Consider the following 21141-nt stretch of genomic DNA (forward strand, 5'->3'; position numbering starts at 1 on the left):
TATGCTAGAAAATGTACGGCTAGGGAAATAAAGACTTCTACTTCCACACAGCACTGTGGTCTCTTTAGAGTTTCTGGTGGAATACGAATCATATTTTTTTTTCAGCCTAATAATGCATGTGTCTAGAAGTTTGATAGTCCAGTCTTTTAAGCTCAGAAAATATAAAATCAATTTGGGAAGGTATGCATGTATAACAGTTCACAATAGGATTGAAAAGTTCTTTTCAGGAGTCCTTTAGGAATATAGGGAATTCGATATCTAAGACAGGATTGTTCTAACATATTAATAGTAATATACAAGCTCACTGCTTTTGATTTATTTGAGCTTATAAAGCATACACAAAGAACAGAAACAAATAACTGTCTAATTTTATTTATTCATTAATACAGGTCTATATTAACACAGATTAATACAGACACTGTTTAAAACTGGAAGAAAAAGAGATATAGAAAATATTTTCATATATTCTGCCTAGTCACTATTTTCCAGGAATCAGCTTATATTACGAGGCTGTGGTTTCCATTCAGAGAGAATCTAAATCTCTTCCTTTCGTCTTCTGTGTGTCAGGATTTGTCACTCTTCCCATAAACAAAATTGATTCTAGAAAAAGGAAGAAAATAACATAGTTTAGGATATTCTGGAGGAAAAGAAACCTGACAAGAATTAGTTTTTCTTAGTAGTTTAACAAATCAGTTAGTCTTTTTTTTTTCTCTGTAAGATAAATAGGTAATACCTAATAGCAAAACCTTCTTCTTTGTCTAAAAGGCATAATTATATTATTATTAATCATTTTCTGGTAATTTATGAAGTAAATTAACATCTACAACAGCTCTTCATGGAAAATGCATTAGTTCTGTTTTTCATACAGGAAAGCAAAAATACAGTGGCAGAGAGGTGTTCTTCTAAATATAGAGACCCAGCCAGGCAAACATAGTGTAATAAACATAGCACAATAATATGGTGATGATCATGGCAGAGTTTTAAATTTAAAGCATTAGCAGTCATCCTTTTATGCATGCAATGTAAGCCTGCAGGGTTAAAAGTACAGCTTCCCAACTCTCCTCCTTCAGCTCTGAATCAAAGCTTACTGCTAAAGACAATATTTTCATACTGTTAGTGCTTTCAAATCCTCACTGAGGTGATATAATATATAGCATAAACGCAAACACCTGTTTCCAGTCATTCTGTGTTTGCAAGTGAAAAGGAACCAAGCACTAGAGGACAAAACAGAAGTAAGTGACCTTTCTTTTCAACTGAGATAAGGGAAGTGGCTTGACTGAATCAATGTCAAGTGTTGCTTGGAATTAAATTCTTTATACTCAGAGGAAATAAAGGTTAATTTCAAAAGTGAAATAATAAATTTTACATAATTTTAAAGCTAATGAAAATTATATTTGAATGCATTTGAAAAAACAGTGGGAGAGCCCTTTTCATTAATTATTTATTGTTCAGTTTTAAAAATGGACACTGTCTTAGAAGAGGCAATAACACAGAAACAGACAATCTCCAGTAGATTTTTTTTTCTTTTATGAATAATTATAACCAATAATGCCTTGCCTCAAGATCTCAAAATAATTCTGGGATAAAGAAAAACAAATACTGCTATTTTTAAGGTAGATAAGAGTTGAATATTATACTTAGTCATGATAGAAATGAGCAGTGATTCTTGTGTCTTCATAATGTTAGGGCATTAAAATGCTTATTGGAATTGTTAGGTAAATTTTTAAAGTAACTTTTATAGATAACTAACCTCATCGTTGAATACAATAATTTAGAAATTTAAACATCTAGAATTGTATAGGACATTATGCAAAAGCCATTTGTCCCAGCCCTTTTTCTCTTTTTCTTGACCAAGGAGAACCACATTTTGGATTGAGTCTTCACATAGTCACCAATTTACTCACTACTGAATTGAGAGGATACTGAAATCTCCCTTGGCGTAATAACAATGGAGTTAGAGGCAGGCTGAAGCAGAAAGTATTATTGTTATCATTTTTCTCTTCAAGCCCCCTTCTTACAAAGGGTATCCCTAATATTTAACACATACATTTAGATGAAGTTTCTGCCAAATGGAAACAACTTTCACCTTCTAACATTTAAATACAATAGGATAAGCCAAGCTAATGGCCTAGAAAAAAGATTTCTTAATAAATATCCTGCAGTTCTTGTTTCTCCCCTAAGTCCAAGACCTCAAAGAATTCTAAACATATTTTTTTTTTTTACTTTCTGTACAGTACTGTCAGTTTCAACATCATGATTAACTGCTTTCTCAGAAATGCTGCATTTCATATAGCATCTTTCACAATTTTCTTCTGAAAGTTTATAAAGGTGGCTTATACTCTCAACATAAAAGAAGGAAAAAAGTTCTCCACTGCCCTGGAAGTTTGGCTTAATAAGAGCTTTAGATGATTATACTGCAATATAAAACTTCCCTGATAGGAAAATTCAAACAATGTATAGATTTTGCACAATAGAACTGTTTTGGTCAAAAGAAAATTTTAAATCTGTATTAAAACTTCGTTGTACTAAACCTAAAATCATTCATCCTCATACTTTAGAAATTGTCAAATGGATATATTTTATGCAAAGCATTGAGCATTTAATAGCCCAGTGTAGCTATGCTAAGTCACCATGTCTGTTAATCTCAATGATTTCTTAAATTAATTTGTGAGAGAAAAAAATAAATCACTGAATGTGTATTGTCCTAAGATAAGAGCCTGCTCTACATTTTATAATGGCAGTAATTTACAGCCCCTGATGAATGAGTGGCCATTCATTTTAAACAATACTTTAAGGGATTCACCCTAGTTTCAACTCTCATTATAATAAACAGTATAAAGCAGTAGAAATTGTTATTAAGGTCTGATAGTTAAGCATTATCACATATAAATAAATAGGTGGATTATTTTGGGTTTTGAATTTTCACTGCTGTTTTACTGATAGCTATTATATAACAAGTGATCAACTTAAAAAGTAGAGTCAAACATAATTATTCTAACTGCCATTATTTTCTTGTGCTTTGATGCCCAATGCAGCCTCATTTCTTTCTGTTCTCCATACTCAATAACTATATACTAATTGTAAGAAATTAGAGATACCCAAAGGTTAAAGATGCATAGATCAAATAATATACTCAGAATATATTTTAATACTGACAGGTCCGCTACAGAAATGGAAGTTGTATTAATGCAATCTCAGCAATTCTAAAACTCTTCTCTTGTTTCCAATATATAATTTGTAGAAAAGTCACCCAGCATTAGTTTCATGTAGCCTAGAAATAGAGTCTGGTATTTCAGAAGGCGAATCATATCAGTATCCTTAGTTAATCTAACACATTCAGATTCTGAGTTCAGCTGTGTCTCTTGTCCGTGTAAACCAGTTGGACAGGGAAACTTGAGTTTTCCTTCCTTTGTTTATTTAGTCATTTACTCGTTTGTATTTATAGATTAATTAATATTAAACCTTTACTAGGCACAGTGTTATAGGCTTATATATCATTTTATTTAACTCTATTAGATGAGTACTAATACTGTGTTCAAATAGGAGATGGGGGAAACGTGGCTTAGAAAGGATAGGTAACTTGTCTCGAAACTATTAATTGAGTTAATTGAGCTGGGACTTGAGCCCAGGTCTGACAACCAAGTCCATACTCTAAGTCTCTAGGGATATAGATATTATATGCAAGACACTTTGCCCAATACTGGATTGGATACAGAAATGCATAAGATATGATTTCTTCTCTCCTGTGGTTTATAACTCTCAACTGGCATTATGACTCTTGAAGAGATCCTATGTATAGACATAAAGAGGTCCTAAGTATAGGCATAAAGAAAGCTTCTCTACCATATCCACATTTCTGGTCCCTCATTTCTGCAAGAGAAAGTGCTGAAGCATCTATCCAAATTATCTGGATTGGCATGTGTTGACATTGTATCAAGTTCCAATTCAAGCCACTGCTTCTTCTATATTCCGTTTTGAAGCTAACTACATCATCTTTCACTAATTGCCCAAATTGGAAATTATGTTGGACCCACCCCCTCGAGACCCAATATTCTGTCACTTATTAAGTCTTCTTCAACCTATCTCCAAAATCTTAGACAACTCTGTCTGCAACTCCCCATTTCCACTCCTGTTGTGGCATCATAGAAAAAGGAGTTGATTTCAGAGACAAAGTTGGATTCAATTCCCATTCTGCCTTTTTCTAGTCGTACAACCTCGGGCAAACCCATATACTCTCTCTGAGCTTCTATGTCTCTATTAGTCAAATATTTAACTAACCTATTGGGATGATGTTAGCTTTAGAGACAGGTATATAAAATGACTAAAATATACAATAGCTATGGTGGCTGGTATTATTACCACCGTCCTATTTTAGGTCCTTTTATCTCTTGATGGAGCCCTGGTGGCATAGTGGTTAAGACCAAAATGTCAGCACTTCAAATCCACCAGCTGCTCCTTTGAAACACGATGGGGCAGTTCTACTCTGTCCTATAAGGTCACTATGAGTCAGAGTCCACTTGACGACAACAGGTTTTATCTTTTGAAGGCGCCCTGGTGGCATAGTGCTTAAAGCGCTCATCTGCTAACCAAAAGGTCAGAAGTTTGAACCCACCAGCTGCTCCTTGGGAGAAAGATGCGACAGTCTGCTTCCGTAAAGATTACAGCCTTGGAAACTCCATGAGGCAGTTCTGTCCTATATGGTTGCTATGAGTCAGAATGGACTCAATGGCAATTGGTTTGGTTTTTTGGGTTATCTGTTGAAATTTAATGCCTGGTACAAAGTAGGCACCAGCAAATATCGGTTGAAAGAATAAATGATTTCAGATATGTAGGTTTCAATTAGCAGCTCACACCAGCTTTGCATTAATTTAAGCAGTTCCCCCAAGGAATTCTCAGTAAAGGTACCTGTTGGGTTATTCTTCATAAGAAACAGAAACGGACGATTTGCTATAAATTTGTTTGGAGCCAGACTCATGATCACAGGGACAAGTATGCCTATGAAATAGAGATGATAGTTATTTAGATATTCACATTAGGAGATAAGTAAAGAAAATATATCCGTAATACTTTTTGTAGACAGGAAAGTTCCATTGTTTGAGGAGTTAACATGTAGAAATAACCATTTTCTAACTACAGAGAAATTTGGAGTAAATTTAAAAGTCAAAGAGCAGAAGAGTAAATTCAGGGAATAATTCTAACTTCACATTTATGCTCATTGAAGAAGAAAGCCAGATACTTTATTAAATTTAGTGGAAGCAGTTGGAAAATTTCATCCTTTAAGCAGTAATTTTCTGCTCACTTTTTATTTACATTATCTGATTTTATTCTTACAAAGTTTTCAACTCTTAATTCCTACCCAAATACATTTGCGCTTTATTTCTATTCTTCAGGCTTGTGGTAATCACATCTAAGTTTAAGTTCATTTTTCACTTACTTTTCCAAAATTGTTTTGTAAACTCAGAGCTTTTAGGATTTGTTCTGTGAATGTGCCCCTGATTTTTACTATGAGATTAGAAGCAGAGATTTCCTGACTTAAAAATTATTTACTATGATAATTTTATATCATGCCTTTGTGGCATTTGTCAATATTTAGAGTGGGAAAATTTAAACGGCTGGATTTTTTCTCTTTCTAGGTTAAATATTTCTACTCTCAATTGAGATGTTTTCTTTACCAATAATGCAATGATTTGTACAATTATTTTCAGACTTAAGGAAAGATAATGAAAAAATGCAATATGTGTGATCAAATTTGAAAAATGATCAAACATATCCTTAGTAACATAATATGCAAGGCACTCTCCTACCTGGAATGTCAGGGCATTGCTACCCAAATTACTAGTGAATATTGGCTCATGTCAGAATTGTGATAAATCAGAAAAACAAAGTCAACATCTTATATATTAGGTCAAACCTGCTACTCTTATTTGCAGTGACCACTTGGGCTTTTTTGTTGTTCCTAAGCAACGCCTGAGCATATATCCCTGAAAGTCAAAATTCATAGACTGACAATTCTGAACTTTAGGTTTGAGGTACTATATCAGTGTCACTGCCAATCTTGCCTGCCTTCCCTTAATGATTGTAGCATCCTCCTAGAAAACCCTAGACTAACAATGAGAAGCAACAGACCTTAGTGGAGAGAGCGCTATACATGAAGCTGGGGAACCAACCCCAGTTCTGTTTTTACCATCAGTTCAGAGTCTGACCTTGGTCACACCTCTCCACGTTGCTCAAACCTCTCCACGTTGCTCAAACCTCTCCAAATTGCTGGTCCTGTTTCTTCACAAACAAATCGAAAGGATCAGACTGATCTATAATGACTTTTCCAGTTCTGTGTAAGAAGAGCTGGTCTGCGTAGGCCAGCAAACTCATCCAAATGCAACCTTTTGATTTCTCCAAGGATTGAAATAACCCATTCCCTCCAATCAAATTTCCTTGGGCACAGTAATGCAAAGTCTTTCAGGAGATGATGGAATGGTAATGGGAGTACAGTGTGTCCATACAGAAGTCAAAGCCCATTGGCATGATATAGTATTACAAATTAATCAAGAAATTGATAATGTGGATATAAATTTATGGACATTTACCAATAAGACATTTTAAATGATACATTTCCTTTAAATATTGGTTAAAATTCAAATAGTATTAGAAATTAAGATAAATTTATGAAAGATTAATTAAAGTTGCTTTTCTACTTTTAGTTGATTTTAAGACTTCTCTCCAATGAATTTTTGAGTATTAAATACTTTTGTGCAGCATAGATTCTATTAAAAATGTCATCCAGTCAAGGAAATGTAGCATAGAAGAGTGGTTCTCAAACTGTCATGTGCATACAAATCACTGGGGATCTTAAAAAAGGCAGATTCCGATTCAGTAGGTCTGGAGTTGGGCCTGAGATTCTGCATTTCTAACAAGTTGTTAAGTGATGCTGATGCTCCTGTTTATGCACTTCAAGAGTAGTTGAGAAAGTTGCTACCAACTGTAGAGCAGTGGTTCTCAACCTTGAATGTATATTGGAATCACTTGGGGGATCTTAAGAAAATACTAGAACCACAACCCCAGAGATACTGATTTAATTATTCTGGGATATGGCTGGGGCACAGGATTTTTAGAAGTTCCCCATGTCATTTTAATGTGCAGTTAAGTTTGAGAACCACTGCCACAGAGATAACAACATGAATCAAATTAGAAAAATGAGGATTAACTTGGCTTAATGGAAGAACGAAAATAATGCAATTACTTAAGAGTGAAGATTCCTAAACAATAATGATTTAATATTTGAGCCCTGAAGTTTTTTCCACATTGGTTTAGGTCTCATCTACTAATTGACAGGTAATCCTATTTGCAAATGAGCAAATATCAGTAGATAGGTCTCAACACTTAATCGAATTCCTTCCCTTTCTTTTGCATAATGCTGTGGCTACAGAGATGTATAAACCAGTTATGCAACAGTTTTCATTTTTCATCCTGCAGTGTATGAAACAGGAGAAGGGAAAAGATCAGAATACTGGAAAACAACTAGCACCCTAATGCTTATTTTCCTCTAATCTTGTCTCCTAGCTGGTTGGGATATTATTTATCCTACCAGTTGATGTTGCAGCTTCACTGCCATCTTCATTTATCTCGAAGAAAACTTTCTGCATGACTTGGGAAACATGCACCTCAGATGAATCTGGTGAAGAATATGAAAGTGTATTTAGTGGTAAAAATCAAGAGCCATTACCTAGTAAGCCATGGATTAATTACATTTTCAAACAACCAAAAAAAGAAAAAGAAGAAGGGAAAAAACTCACTCTTTCCAAGTTAGTCAATTTGTTAGAGGTAAAGGTGGTCTAGCTTAGCTATTACAGAGATGACAGAGGCTTAGGTCTGATATAAAAGGTAAAGATAGAAGGGTATAAGCCTCAAATCAGGAATCCCACTAAGTGAAACACTTAAATGAACGGAGGGTTTGCCACCCTGAGCCTGGGTCTACCAACAGGATGAAAACGGCTCTTTAGATTTTAATTAATCCCACCCTGTGTGTTCAACCACAAAGCCAACTTGCCTTTTAAATTCGGTATTCGGTTTTGATCTTAGTTTAAAACAAAATTTACTTTCTTTCAAGACGGTGAGGCTATGTTAAGTCTAAAGAAGTTTTGTGTCATCTGTTACAAAATCACTTCAAAGCTATGCTTTAGAACCTGTTAAATTTTTCAGTGTAACATAGTGTTTTACAACCTTTTGTTCTGCTGTGGATACGAGCTAGGAGAGAATGTCCCTCTTCTCCCCTCGGTGGAATTGATGCATTTGCAAAGTGTTTCTGATATAGCGACCTGCAAAGATAGTCGCCTTCAGAAGGGGTTAGTGAAACCATGAGTTCAGAACCTGTCTGCCATCCCTGCTGTGACAAGACCAGATAGATCTGACAATGTTCCTCAGAGTTCAGTGGTGGCAGGAGGGTGGAGGAGAGGAAGATGGGTCTTGAATCTTGAAGAGAAAGGAGCACTTGAGAGAGCAAACTGATGTGATTCAGGCAGTCCTTCTTGTAGAACTACCCCTGAAGAAATACCTTAGGAAAGAGGAACCAGCTCTGACCACCTACTGAAAAATAAATCCCCTTCAAGTAAGATAGAGAGGAGAACTGAACATTTACTATGTGCCAGCTACCAAGGTAGGTGATTTACATACACGTACGTATTTCCCCCAAAGAAACTAAGATATGTTGTTGTTAGGTGCTATCCAGTCGTCTGTGACTCATAGGACACCATGTATAACAGAAAATATTGCCTGGTTCTGCACCATCCTCACAATAGGATATATTATTCCACTTAACAGATGAGAAAGTTGAGGCCTGGAATGTTTAAGTATTTTACTAAAGGTGAAACAAGAAGTACTAACTGTTAGAATCCCAATGTTCATCTCAAAGTCTCCAAAGTTACTATCAACAGTTTATTCAAAGTTTGTGAATTACAGAACCATGAGGTAGTGTCTCTTTCGTGTAGACATCCCAGAGAAATAGTGCTGACTGGTCCACAGTAACCATTAATAAATGTTTGCTGCACAAATGACAAGTATGCTCTAATGACCAGATATGGTGTAAGCCTTGGCTGTGGCAATAAGAACTCAGGCAATAAGAAAAAATCAAAGTTAAAATAACTCAAATCAGGAATTCAAGAGGGAAAGAGCAGAAAATGCCAGGTATTTAGTCTTCTCTGCCCAGTGTTATATCTTGCACAAGTTCTTTTATGAAGCATTTTGGAGAGTTTATAGGTGTCACAAATTGCCCGGAATTTGCAGAGTGAGTGGCTGTTCAAAGTGTCTGAGGTGTATCTAGCAAGCTTCCTAAGGCCAGAAAGAAGTTTAAGAGAAGGAAGTGTTTAAAAAACAGTTTGGTTTATTTCAGGTTGGTGAGGGACTGCATTCCAGCACACAGATAGTGTCATGTACTGGTATTTAATGTTGATAGTCCCATACCTAATGATGAAGGAATTGTCAAAGAAGTCATAGCTCTCTGTGTGAGAATAAGTATCAAAATCATGTGTGAAGGTGATTATGAACACCCATGACACCTGTGTACCCCTTCTACCTCCTCCTCCTCCAGGAATGCTAACTTATTCTATTCACTTGCTAACATAATTGATGAGTGAATAAATTAATGAATACCTCTCCTAACTCCCAGATATTTATATAGGAATAACCACAACATTTCCACAATACTTCCATGTTATGATACAAAATCCCATCAGACAGATAAGCTCTTTGTATAAAAAGAAAACTGAATATAAAAGAAGTTAAGTAACTTGGGACAAATTGGCCCTCTTTATTACAATTTGTCTCTTCAGTTATTTTTGAATTAGTGTACTTCCAAGGCAAGAAGAATTAAAAGACTGTCTTCGGCTTTGTTGTGCAAGTGAGAACCTTTAACCGTGTGCGATTTCCCAGGTGCAAGTTAGCAGATGAGCTCCATCTTCTCAGAACTATTGTCAGTCCAAAGGACTGTGTTGCTAAATCTGCAATCTGTAGCATTACAATGTCTACATCATCCAGCATCTTGTAGATGTCTGTTTCAAGGGCTTCAATATTACTGAATTAACATTTGCAAATTGGGCTGTAAGAATTTTATTAGCTTTGCTTAGATGAGAGCCTCAAAGTTGTAATTTCCTTTATTCAGATAAAGACATCCAAACAGGAACAAAACAAAAGCCTATGTAATACTTTTACCTACATACATGGTTTCATCACAAGCTTTATTCATCGTGTGTGTTGTCTGTGCCTGAATGCTTTCAGCTTTAAGATCAGACAGTTAATATAGTCAACTAAGAAAACATATTAACATGATAATATACGAATTATTTAATACTACCTGTTATTCCAGAAAGGTCACAGCCACTGCTAAATATCTCAGTTATGTTCAAAGAATACAAAGCTTCCTTGAAGTCTAATTTTTGTTCTATTTTAAATCTGTTTGAAAAAAAAAATGAAGGAGGGAAGTATTAAACACCATACATGTTTGCTACCAAAATACTTTTTGTAAGATGATTTGGATGAGATTAGATTGAGAAATCTTTTATTTCATTATCACCGTTACATTTTCTCATATTTCACACCATTTTCTTCCAGGGCCAATTATTTCTTCTGGGTTGTTAATAACTTGTTTCCCAGATAAATGGCTGGTGCGAAGGGGGAGGAGAGAACACCCTATTTTTTGAAGTAACATTTACCAAACAGAACAGAGTGAAAGTTTTCAATTGCTTGGTTCCTAAGAAATTTAGATGTTCCCTCCAGCAACTCTATATTCAAGTTCTTCGCACCATCAAACATGTCTCCTGGCAGATGTCCAAGACACTATGAGAGAGGAGCAGGAGCCAACAGTCCTTGGAAAAGATTGTTGGCTACTGGGCTAGAAAGAGGCATTAATAATCTATCATCCGTCTGTCTCATCCACCCTGCTTGGATTGCTACAGTTGATGTGGCTTCCTTCAGTTTATGGACACACCCAATAGCTTCCCAATAGTCCTCATAAAGGAGTAAAAGAAATGGTGGGGGTGCTGGGGGAAGGCTCTGGCCAGTGCTTTCAGTCCATAAATCAGGACTCCAGCATTCAGCTAACCTGTGTGGCCTCAATTTGCCTCACCTGTGAAGAGGGAATTTAACCAGATACTCTCAAAGATTCCCTCAAGCACTGATCTTCTATGATTCCAAATTAACAGCTACCACTGAACCTCACTTTCTCATTTAAATAAAAAGAAAAAAAAGAAGCTGATACTACTTAATTGATTTTATACATGCTTAAAACATCAATTTTCATTTTAAATCCGAGTTGGAAACTTTGTTTATGAAAGAAATGTTCTTCAGCAGGAAGTCATGTATATTTCCCACATCAGCAAAATTCCTGGGCAATTCTTGCCGAGACAGCTCTGTGTATGCCCTGAGAGGCGTTTGCTCCTGTGCAGCCAGATTTGGATACATACACTTGTGCTCAAGCACAGGAGCTTTGCTAATCTAATAGGTGGGCCTACACCTGGGACTAGAAATTAGCTTGGGCAATCAGTCTAATTAGATCACGGTTTTAATTGTCAAATATTGAACAAGCTCCTTAATTATAATTCTTCAAAACAATGAATATGCTGTGGCAGAATTTTACCAGCCCTAAATTATTTTTTGGTAAGCTATTATGTAGCTTTGGAAGATGTTAACTCATTCTGAGTCCCCTCCAAATGCAAATGGTGCAAAATGCACATGAAAATCTACTGATAATGAAAATAGCTTATTCATGCCAACTGTTTTCAACTTTCTTCCTTGTAACTTCTTGCTAAGAAGGATAACATGCAGCAAAATGTTTTTCAGGTTTTTGTTTGTTTGTTTTTCTGTTTTATTGTCATATTACTATTTTTTTTTAAGCTGAGTGGAGTATAGGCCTCTAAAGGTGAGGACAAATGTTCTAATCCACCTATAAATTGGCTATTTTTAGTATAATAGACCAATAATTTTAGGATAATGACAAGAATACTGCAAGATTTATTACAACTTGTGATAATACCTAATTATCACCAGAGTCATTTAACTCAAAATATATTCCAATGAAACCTACAACAATAAAAACACATTCAAGCATATAATAAAAGTATAATCTACAACCAGTTTCCAATTATCAATAATTATTGGAACAACAAATAGCCAGGCATGAATTAGCACTTGCGTATGTTAGGCATTTAATATAGATTACAGTTTTTAATCTTCACAAAAGACCCTGGGAAGTTGGCATTATTATTCTCATTTATATATAAGAAAGGGAAGGCTCCAGAAGTTTGATGTCCATACTCATGGTCAAGGGAGGTACCAGACCTGAGATTTAAATTCAGATTCATTTGAAGCTAAAGCTCATGTGTTAACCCCCACCTCCTTCTATTCAAAATGTAATTCAAAAATATGATCTCAATCAATATGCAGACTGAATTATGTACCTCTTCCAAATTTTGTGAGTCTTAGTATTTGTCACAATTGAGGTACATTTCCCTTTTTCCTTAACATCCTTTAAAATTGTCAAAAGAAAAGTCAGCCAATGTCGAACCAGCGAAAAGGCTGGTAAGACACTAGCAACAAAATAATCACAAATGAATGTCTTAGCATATGCAAACTACCTATTTGCTTAAAAGACAGCAGTTTACTCCTAAATATAACTACCATGTATAAACAATCTCACAGAGGTAAAAGCTGCAGAAAATGAAAGAAAACAATTCAGAATTTCTGTTTTAAGATGGACCCACTCCTGGTCTCAAGACCGCACTATGGATTGCTGTTGTCCCTCCCTTCTCCTGTAATAAGGGCTCCTGTTTAATTAAAACAAGTCTTGGATGGATTTCCCTCTAAGTTCCTGTCCTTAATATTTGAAATTCCAGTTTTGGTGCAGTAGGCTTTGAGATATCCTTGGAAATCTTAGGGTTGCTTACAAGGATAAAATATAACACAATCCTTGACCATGGTGAACCTGGATTGTTAAGTGTGTAGATAGTCACTTTTGGTAACTTTCCAAGTAATTATCTCATGGTATGTGTGTGAGTGTGTGTGTATGTGTATGCATGTGTGTGTGTAAGAAATGCTCTATTATCTTCACAGGCACTAAGTGCTAAATTTAAAACACTTTTCGTCACATACAAAACATATCTGGGCACTGTTCAATGCAAATTTGAGATTCCAGCTTGTATCAGTGTTCAAGAACTTAAAGTAAATGAACATTTTGTAATCATTACTGCAGCTGGTCATGACATGTCTATTCTCGTGTCCAGCCTCATTTTCCCTGGGCTCACTTTCTCTCTCCCGTACAGAGTTCACATTCACCCACTTGGAGATCCAAGGCTGGCCAAGTCCTGGGATAGTATTTATCCCAGCAAGAATATGACATTTCCCATCTAGGGTAGGTGTTATTTCTTTTGAACATCTTCTTGGTGCTGCTGCTCCAAATCTGTATTCTTGCTATTCATTCCATCACTGACCTTTTACTCTGTTCTGAACTATACTCCCTTTTGCAGAACGTACATAGCCCCTTGCTCTTTGCAAACTCTGCCTTCCTGTGGGACTCACACAACCCACTACCTCCATGAACCCAGGCACATGTGTTCTCCCTCATGCCTGATTGGTCCTGCACCATCCTCACAATCTTTGTTATGCTTGAGCTCATTGTTGCAGTCACTGTGTCAATCATCTCATTGAAGGTCTTCCTGTCTTTCAATGACCTCCTACTTAACCAAGCATGTCCTTCTCCAGGGACTGGTCCCTCCTAATAATATGTCCACAGTAAGTGAGAAGTCTCACCATACTCACTTCTAGGGAGCACTCTGGCTGTGTTCTTTCAAGACAGATTTGTTCGTTCTCCTGGCAGTCCATGGTCTAGTCAACATTCTTCATCAACACCACAATTCAAAGGCATCAATTCTTCTCCAGTCTTCCTTATTCATTGTCCAGTTTTCCCAAGCATATGAGGTGATTAAAATACTATGGCTTGGGTCCGGTGCACCTTTGTCTTCAAAGTGACATCTTTACTTTTTAACATTTTAAACAGTTTTTTTGCAGCAGATTTGCCCAATGCAAGACATCATTTAATTTCCTGACTGCTGCCTTCCATGGGAATTGATTGTGAATCCAAGTAAAAGGAAATTCTTGACAACTTCAATCTTTTCTCCGTTTATCGTGATGTTGCTTATTGATCCATTTGTGAGGATTTTTGTTTTCTTTTATGTTGGGGTGCAATCTATACTGAAAGCTATAGTCTTTGTTCTTCATCAGTAAGTGCTTCAAGTCCTCTTTGCTTTCTACAAGCAAGGTTGCGTCATCTGCATATCACAGGTTGTTAATGAGTCTTCCTCCAATCCTGATGTCACGTTCTTCTTCTTATAGTCCAGCTTCTTGGATTAGTTGCTCGGCATACAGATTTAACAAGTATAGTGAAATGATACAACCTTGAGGCACACCTTTTCTGACTTTAAACCTCGCAGTATTCCTTTGTTCTGTTGGAATGACTGCCTCTTGATCTATGTACAGTTTCCTCATGAGCACAATTAAGTGTTCTGGAATTCCCATTCTTCACAACGTTATCCATAGTTTGTCATGATCCACACAGTCAAATGTCTTTGCATAGTTAATAAAACACAGGTACACACCTTTCTGGTATTCTCTGCTTTCAGCCAACATCCATTTGACATCAGCAATGATATCCCTCATTCCATGTCCTCTTCTGAATCGACTTGAATTTAGGCAGTTCCCTGTCAATGGACTGCTGCAACTGCTTTTGAATGATTTTCAGCAAAATTTTACTTGTGTGTGATATTAATGATAGTGTTCAATAATTCCCACATTCTGTTGGATCCATTCCTTTCTTTGGCATGGGCACAAATATGGATCTCTTCCAGTTGGTTGGCGAGGTAACTGTCTCCAAATTTTTTTACACAGATGAGTGAGTGCTGCATCCATTTGTTGAAACATCTCAGTTGGTATTCCGTCAATTCCTGGAGCCTTGTTTTTTACCAATGCCTTCAGTGCAGCTTGCACTTCTTCCTTCAGTTCAGTACCATCATTTCTTGATCATATGGTACCTCCTGAAATGGTTGAACATTGACCGATTCTTTTTGGTAAAGTAACTCTGTGTATTCCATCTTCTTTTAATGCCTCCTGCATTGTTCAATATTCTCGCCCCTGGAATCCTTCAATATTGCAACCCAAAGCTTAAATTTTTTCTTTATTTCTTTCAGCTTGAGAAATGCTGACCATGTTCTTCCCTTTTAGTTTTCTAACTTCAGGTCTTTACACATTTCATTATAACACTTTATCTTCTCGAGCTGCCCTTTGAAATCATCTCTTCATCTCTTTACTTCATCATTTCTTCTGTTTGCTTTAGCTACTCTACATTCAAGAGCAAGTTTCAGAGCCTCTTCTGATATCTAGTATCTTACAGGTAATGAACACTAGAAAACACCTATTTTTAGACTATACTATGTCGTATTGGTCTTGATTCTAAACTAGGCACACATCAAAGCGGGGAAGGAGAAGTGTTTTTTAAATGATAACTACAGTCTAAATAGCCATCTAAATAGTCACTCACATGCTTCTTCCTACTGTAACTTGTATGCAGACATTCTTATTAATTTTTCTAACTTCCAAATGTACTAAACTTTGCTACCAAAGAGGTTTTTGATTCGTTTTACAATAAAAAGCATTTAGTATAGCTCATTAGACTTCCAATTTTACCAAAATCTTCATTTATCAGTTTGATAACCATTATGCATTGATTCAGATATAAAAGAACCACAGCACTGAGTAATAAAATATAAAACTGTCAGTCCACCAAAAAGTATTTATTGAGCCCATATATTTCTCTCTCTTCTGTACTGCACACAGATTTTAAATCAGTCTTACTTTGGTGGGAGCCCTGGTGGTGCAGTGGTTAAGAGCTCAGGCTGCTAATCAAAAGGTCAGCAGTTGAAATCCACCAGCAGTTCCTTGGAAACCCTATGGGGCAGTTCTACTCTCTCCTACAGGGTCGCTATGAGTTGGAATCAAATCGACTCCAACGGGTTTGGTTTGCATTTTGGTGTGAGGAACTTTTTTATTTCAGGGAAAATGTATTTCAAAACTTTCAGTTTGTCATTTTGGTGCTCAGGAAACTTAATTCAATAAATGTGTCATGATGGGCTGAAATTGTTAATAAGCATAAAAAAATAAGCAAATTGTTCCTTTAAGAAATCAGAAGACTCACCTTTCAGTAAAAAGTGAATATATTTTAAATGTAACGTTGTATTCATGTGATTGAAGACTTGATAACAAAATCTTCAGTCCTGTAAATCCAAAGCAAGTCTTACCTTTCTGTCTCTAGAGAGAAATTTCCAAGCAAATAGCTAAGGTCCTATCTTTCATTATGGTGCATGTATGGGAAAAAAGGATGGCTTCATCAGGATCCTTATCGGAAATGATTTCAAGAGTGACTGGAAAGCTCAATTCTGATTTTTGAGCTATTTAAAATTAGATAAAGGGAAAGAATAGAAAATCACTTTCTTAAATATATTTACATAATTTAATTCAACAATATTCATTTAGCACATACTGTAGGGTTGCTGAAGAATGTGGCATCAAGATTGGAGGAAGACTCGTTATCAACCTCGATATGCAGATGACACAACCTTCCTTACTGAAAAGGAAGAGGACTTGAAGCACTTACTGATGAAGATCAAAGACGACAGCCTTCAGTATAAATTGCACCTTAACATAAAACAAAAATCCTCACAACTGGACCAATAAGCAACATCGTGATAAACGGAGTTGTCAAGGATTTCATTTTACCTGGATCCACAATCACCACCCTTGGAAGCTGCAGTCAAGAAATCAAACTACATATTTTATTGGGCAAATTTACTGTAAAAGACCACTTCAAAGTGTTAAAAAGCAAAGATGTCACTTTAAGGACTCAGGTGTGTCTGACCCCAGCCATAGTATTTTCAATCACCTCATATGCATGTGAAAGCTGGACAATGAATAAGCAAGACCAGAAAAGAATTGATGTCTTTGAATTATGGTGTTAGTAAAGAATATTGAACATACCATGGACTGCTAGAAGAATGAACAAATATGTCTTGGAAGAAGTACAGCCAGAATGTTCTTTAGAAGCGAGTATGGTGAGTCTTCTTCTCATGTACTTTGGACATGTTATTAGGAGGGACCAATCCCTGGAGAAGGACATCATGCTTGGTAAAGCAGAGGGTCAGAGAAAAAGAGGAAGACCCTGAATGAGATGGATTGATACAGTGGCTGCAACAATGGGCTCAAGCACAACAACGATTGCGAGGGTGGCGCAGGACTGGACAGTGTTTCGTTCTGCTGTGTGTGGTTGCTGAAAGTTCAAATATACTTGATGGCATCTAACAACAACAACAGAGGATGGAGAATAGAGGTTTGATGTGGTGTGGTATTAGAAGAGAAAATTCTCTAGAGATAAACAATGAGTTCCAATGTGCAGCTTTAATGGAGCCAAAAGTGACTGCTTTCTGAGGTTTTGCTCCATCAAAATCAGTAGTTGAGCAGGAGAGGCCTTTTTGAGTGGACCCAGGATTGAGATGGTTGGGAAGAGAATTAGAAACAGATCCAAGACAAGGAGACAAAAACATTAAAAGTGTTGGTGAGAGTATGATTGAATGACTAATGACTAGATCCTGGCTATGTAGAAAAGGAGGTGAAAGCCAAAAGGTGTAAGACACTAAAGTCCAGGAACGGGGAAACACAACACCTGTAGGCCTTGATGAGTTTGAAGAGAAATTTAGAAATGAAAGTTCAGAATAAAACATATTAGACATCTGTCTCTTTTTAAAAGTTCAGGTGGAGTGTGAATTGAGTTATTTGGGCACATAATACTCTCTGAATTTTCTCCTAGAAGTATGATATTAAGACAATCGTGTTTATAATTATTGTTTCCTGAGATCTGCTTTTGCAATTTCCATTTTGTTTTAACTCAGTAAAATTGATCATAGGACTTGATTTATAATTCAGTGACTGTTAGAGCACCATCTGCCAAAGGTGATTTGGCATATCTTTTTAACTGTATCATATAACACTATCAGAAGTGTTTTGCGCTTTTGTTTTCCTTAGACATAATACCAAAAACCAAACCCCTTACTATCCTGTGTATTCCAACTCATAGCAACCTTATAGAACAGAGTAGAACTGCCCCATGGGGTTTCTAAGGACGGAATGTTTACAGAAGCAGACTGCCACATCTTTCTCCCATGGAGTGGCTGGTGGGTTCAAACCACCAACATTTTAGTTAGCAGCTGAGTGCTTAACTACTGCACCACCAGAGCTCCTTTTAGACATAATAAAAGATAAATATTTTAAATTCGAATCAGAAAAAGAGAGATAAGGTTCTATAGTGCAGTTAATGATTCTTTTTAATCCCAGCAGCCTAGTTTTCAAAATTTTCAAGTTCTCCATCCCTTTCAGAGAAAATTAGCACTTAAATTCAGTCCTTCTCTTGGTGAAGCAATGCTGGCACAGGTCACACCTGCCTTTGTATCCAGTAAATTGAGTAATACCTCCAAATGCATTTTTCTTTTCATTTCTGTCAATAGCCTTCTCAAGCATTTGTTATCTTTCAGCTGGCTATTCAAATTCCTCCATAAGTGGAAACGTAAGAACCAGAATAACAAAATGACATTACTAACCTAGGGAGGATTATTTCTACTTCCTCTTCTTGTATTTCAGAGAGCCATTTCAGGATTTGATGAGCAGTAATTTGTTTTCCTACTTCCTCTATGTTCACATTTTCTGCAGGAAGTATGATGATTAAACTAAATTCGTTACCTTTATAAGGCAATTCCAAACCCTGGTAGTTCATAGAAGATTCAGAAAAATAACCTGGAACACAGAAAATAAAACATTACATATAATTGGCAATTCCCAAAGCCATGCTTTTAGAGTCTGGTTTCCACAGTACCATATTTTGTTCTCAGACGAGCCTTCATCATTGGAATATTGACTGTAGAACCATCTTTCTTAGTGAAGTTCATCAGCTGTGTGTCCTCTTTTCTGAATTTTTGTTTCCAATCTCCCTTGAAATAAACAGCATTCACCAGGACAAGTCGAGTCAGAGGGCCAAACTCTTCGCCTGAAAACATGTCTTTAATTTTTCCTGTGAAGTGTATGGAGCAGAAGCAGAAAGAAATAAGCAAGAGTGGTTCAGTAGAACTGATTTAAATCAAATTAAAGCAAAAATTCCTTTTGCACATAAGTAACAGACAGAGTGATTACATAATTTATCATCTAAACTCGGCAATTTTGAGAGTTAATTGGAGCTCTATTAACTATTTCACTAGGAATCAGGTGCAAAAAGAGACCGTCTTAGGCAAAGTTGGACATATGGTCACCTTAGTAGTGGACTGTCTTGAAAATATTTGTGTCAATCATCTTTCAGGAAGAACAAAAACAAAGTATCTCTTCTTTCTTATTAGTATTATTCAGATATTTTCAAGTTTTCTTCAACAAGTCAATCCAACGAACAAGTCAACAGTAGACCCAAACTTGGCACTCTTGTGGCTATAGCCTCTGACCATTGAAATGGACAAGAATGCTGGTATGATTTCCCTCCTCCAAACCACTAGTCTCCTATCTCAATGTTCAAGAAGTATTTCTAAGTTATTAGAGATGAGTATGTCTAGGTGCCATCAAGCTGTCTTCAATGTGTCCTGCTAATAGAATTTTCCTGTGAACACTGCTCACCACACTCATCTCATATTTCCTAGCTATGATTCCCCACGTAAGACTTCCCTTAGAGAATACAGTAGCTTCTTACATGATCACATTTGCTGTAGCTGAATGAACAAAGAATCAAACTACTGTTAGCTGAGGGCCTGCTATATGCTTGTCATTTCACATACATTACTATTAAACCTTACAATAGTCCTGAAACGTTTTAATAGTATCCTCATTTTAAATGGGACATAATTTATAACTTGGTAGTATTTGAACTTAGGTCTGTGTGGTTTTAAGCTTGTACTCTTTCTACTATGTCACTCTGTAGTCCCTTTGGAATTTTTGTCAGTTAGTGCTTAGGTTAAATTTAGATTACCATGTTTATGATAAGACTATCAACATTTATTATCAAACATTAACACATTCAATAAAGATGTGTTAGTCATTTACAGAATATGTGGGAAAGACGGCATCTGGGATTGACAGATCTAACTTTTACCTGGTCAAAGGCATTAATCCTGCTGCCATACTTGCAAAAACCTATGCTTGAAGAAAAATTATTGTTTAAAATTCTTCCATTAGGAATTTTAAAAATAGATGTCACTCCAAAAAAAAGAAAAGAAAAAGAAATCTGTATACTTTTCAAAGCAGCTTAAAATTTCTCTCAGTTTTATGATTTAGAATTAATTTGAATAACAGTGAAATAGGAGACTTGATTACTCTGATCCAGAGTTTAGTAGGAAAATATTCAACCATTATTTACTTTAAGATATTAAAAACCATGCATACAATGGCAAATAATGATTTTATGGAAATGGGAAATTTTACCATCTGTTTTGCTTTCTACCCAAGTACTTATTGTCTCTGCACAAGCCTTTGCGTCCTGAAAATCCACCAGTTTTATAGCACTCTGAAAAAATTCCTTGTTGCCATGGAGATACTGTTCTTTCACAGTGAATCCTTCTTGAAGGTAGAGGGCATTGGCAAGATTAAATGTAAATTCTTGTTTTTTCTCCAAGATGGCAGAGAAAAATGACTTCAACATGGAAAATTCTTCTCCTAAAAAATAATTATAATGTATACTGACATATTGAACAACATGAAAACAACATCTTTTCAGTTTTGCTATCTAACTGCTCTTATTCATATTACCATTTTTTTTGCACGCTTAGGTATAAATAATGATCCTTTCTAAGTTATCATAAATATTTTAAGCATTTATCTTCTGCAGAAAAATGCATTTTTTGCAGAAATCAACTTTTATATAGGAAGAAAGAATGTCTTGTAAATTTGAAATTTGTCAAAGCAAAAATATACATTCAGACTGACAGTGGGGGGCTCCGGCAAGATGGCGGTCTAGGCAGAAGCACCACGCCGTCCCTCCACAACAAAGATCCGAAAAACTAAGCCAAACAGAGAATCAACAATCCTGAA

General features: G+C 36.1%; 1 protein-coding gene across 1 annotated transcript in view; it reads right to left on the reverse strand.

Annotated features, from left to right (window-relative positions):
• Nucleotides 1–348: 348 nt before the first annotated feature.
• SERPINI2 (serpin family I member 2) overlaps nt 349–21141 on the reverse strand; it is a 27715-nt gene continuing 6922 nt past the window's right edge. The window contains exons 2-8 of the mRNA XM_004383435.2: nt 20536–20766; nt 18953–19147; nt 18681–18873; nt 10343–10440; nt 7583–7669; nt 4906–4995; nt 349–600 (exon numbers count right to left, since the gene is read on the reverse strand). Coding sequence (XP_004383492.2) covers nt 524–600; nt 4906–4995; nt 7583–7669; nt 10343–10440; nt 18681–18873; nt 18953–19147; nt 20536–20766 — 971 coding nt within the window. The 3' untranslated portion in view covers nt 349–523. The remainder of the gene's footprint in view (nt 601–4905; nt 4996–7582; nt 7670–10342; nt 10441–18680; nt 18874–18952; nt 19148–20535; nt 20767–21141) is intronic.

Source organism: Trichechus manatus, unplaced genomic scaffold (genome assembly GCF_000243295.1).
Source record: "Trichechus manatus latirostris isolate Lorelei unplaced genomic scaffold, TriManLat1.0 scaffold00110, whole genome shotgun sequence".
NCBI lineage: Eukaryota > Metazoa > Chordata > Mammalia > Sirenia > Trichechidae > Trichechus > Trichechus manatus.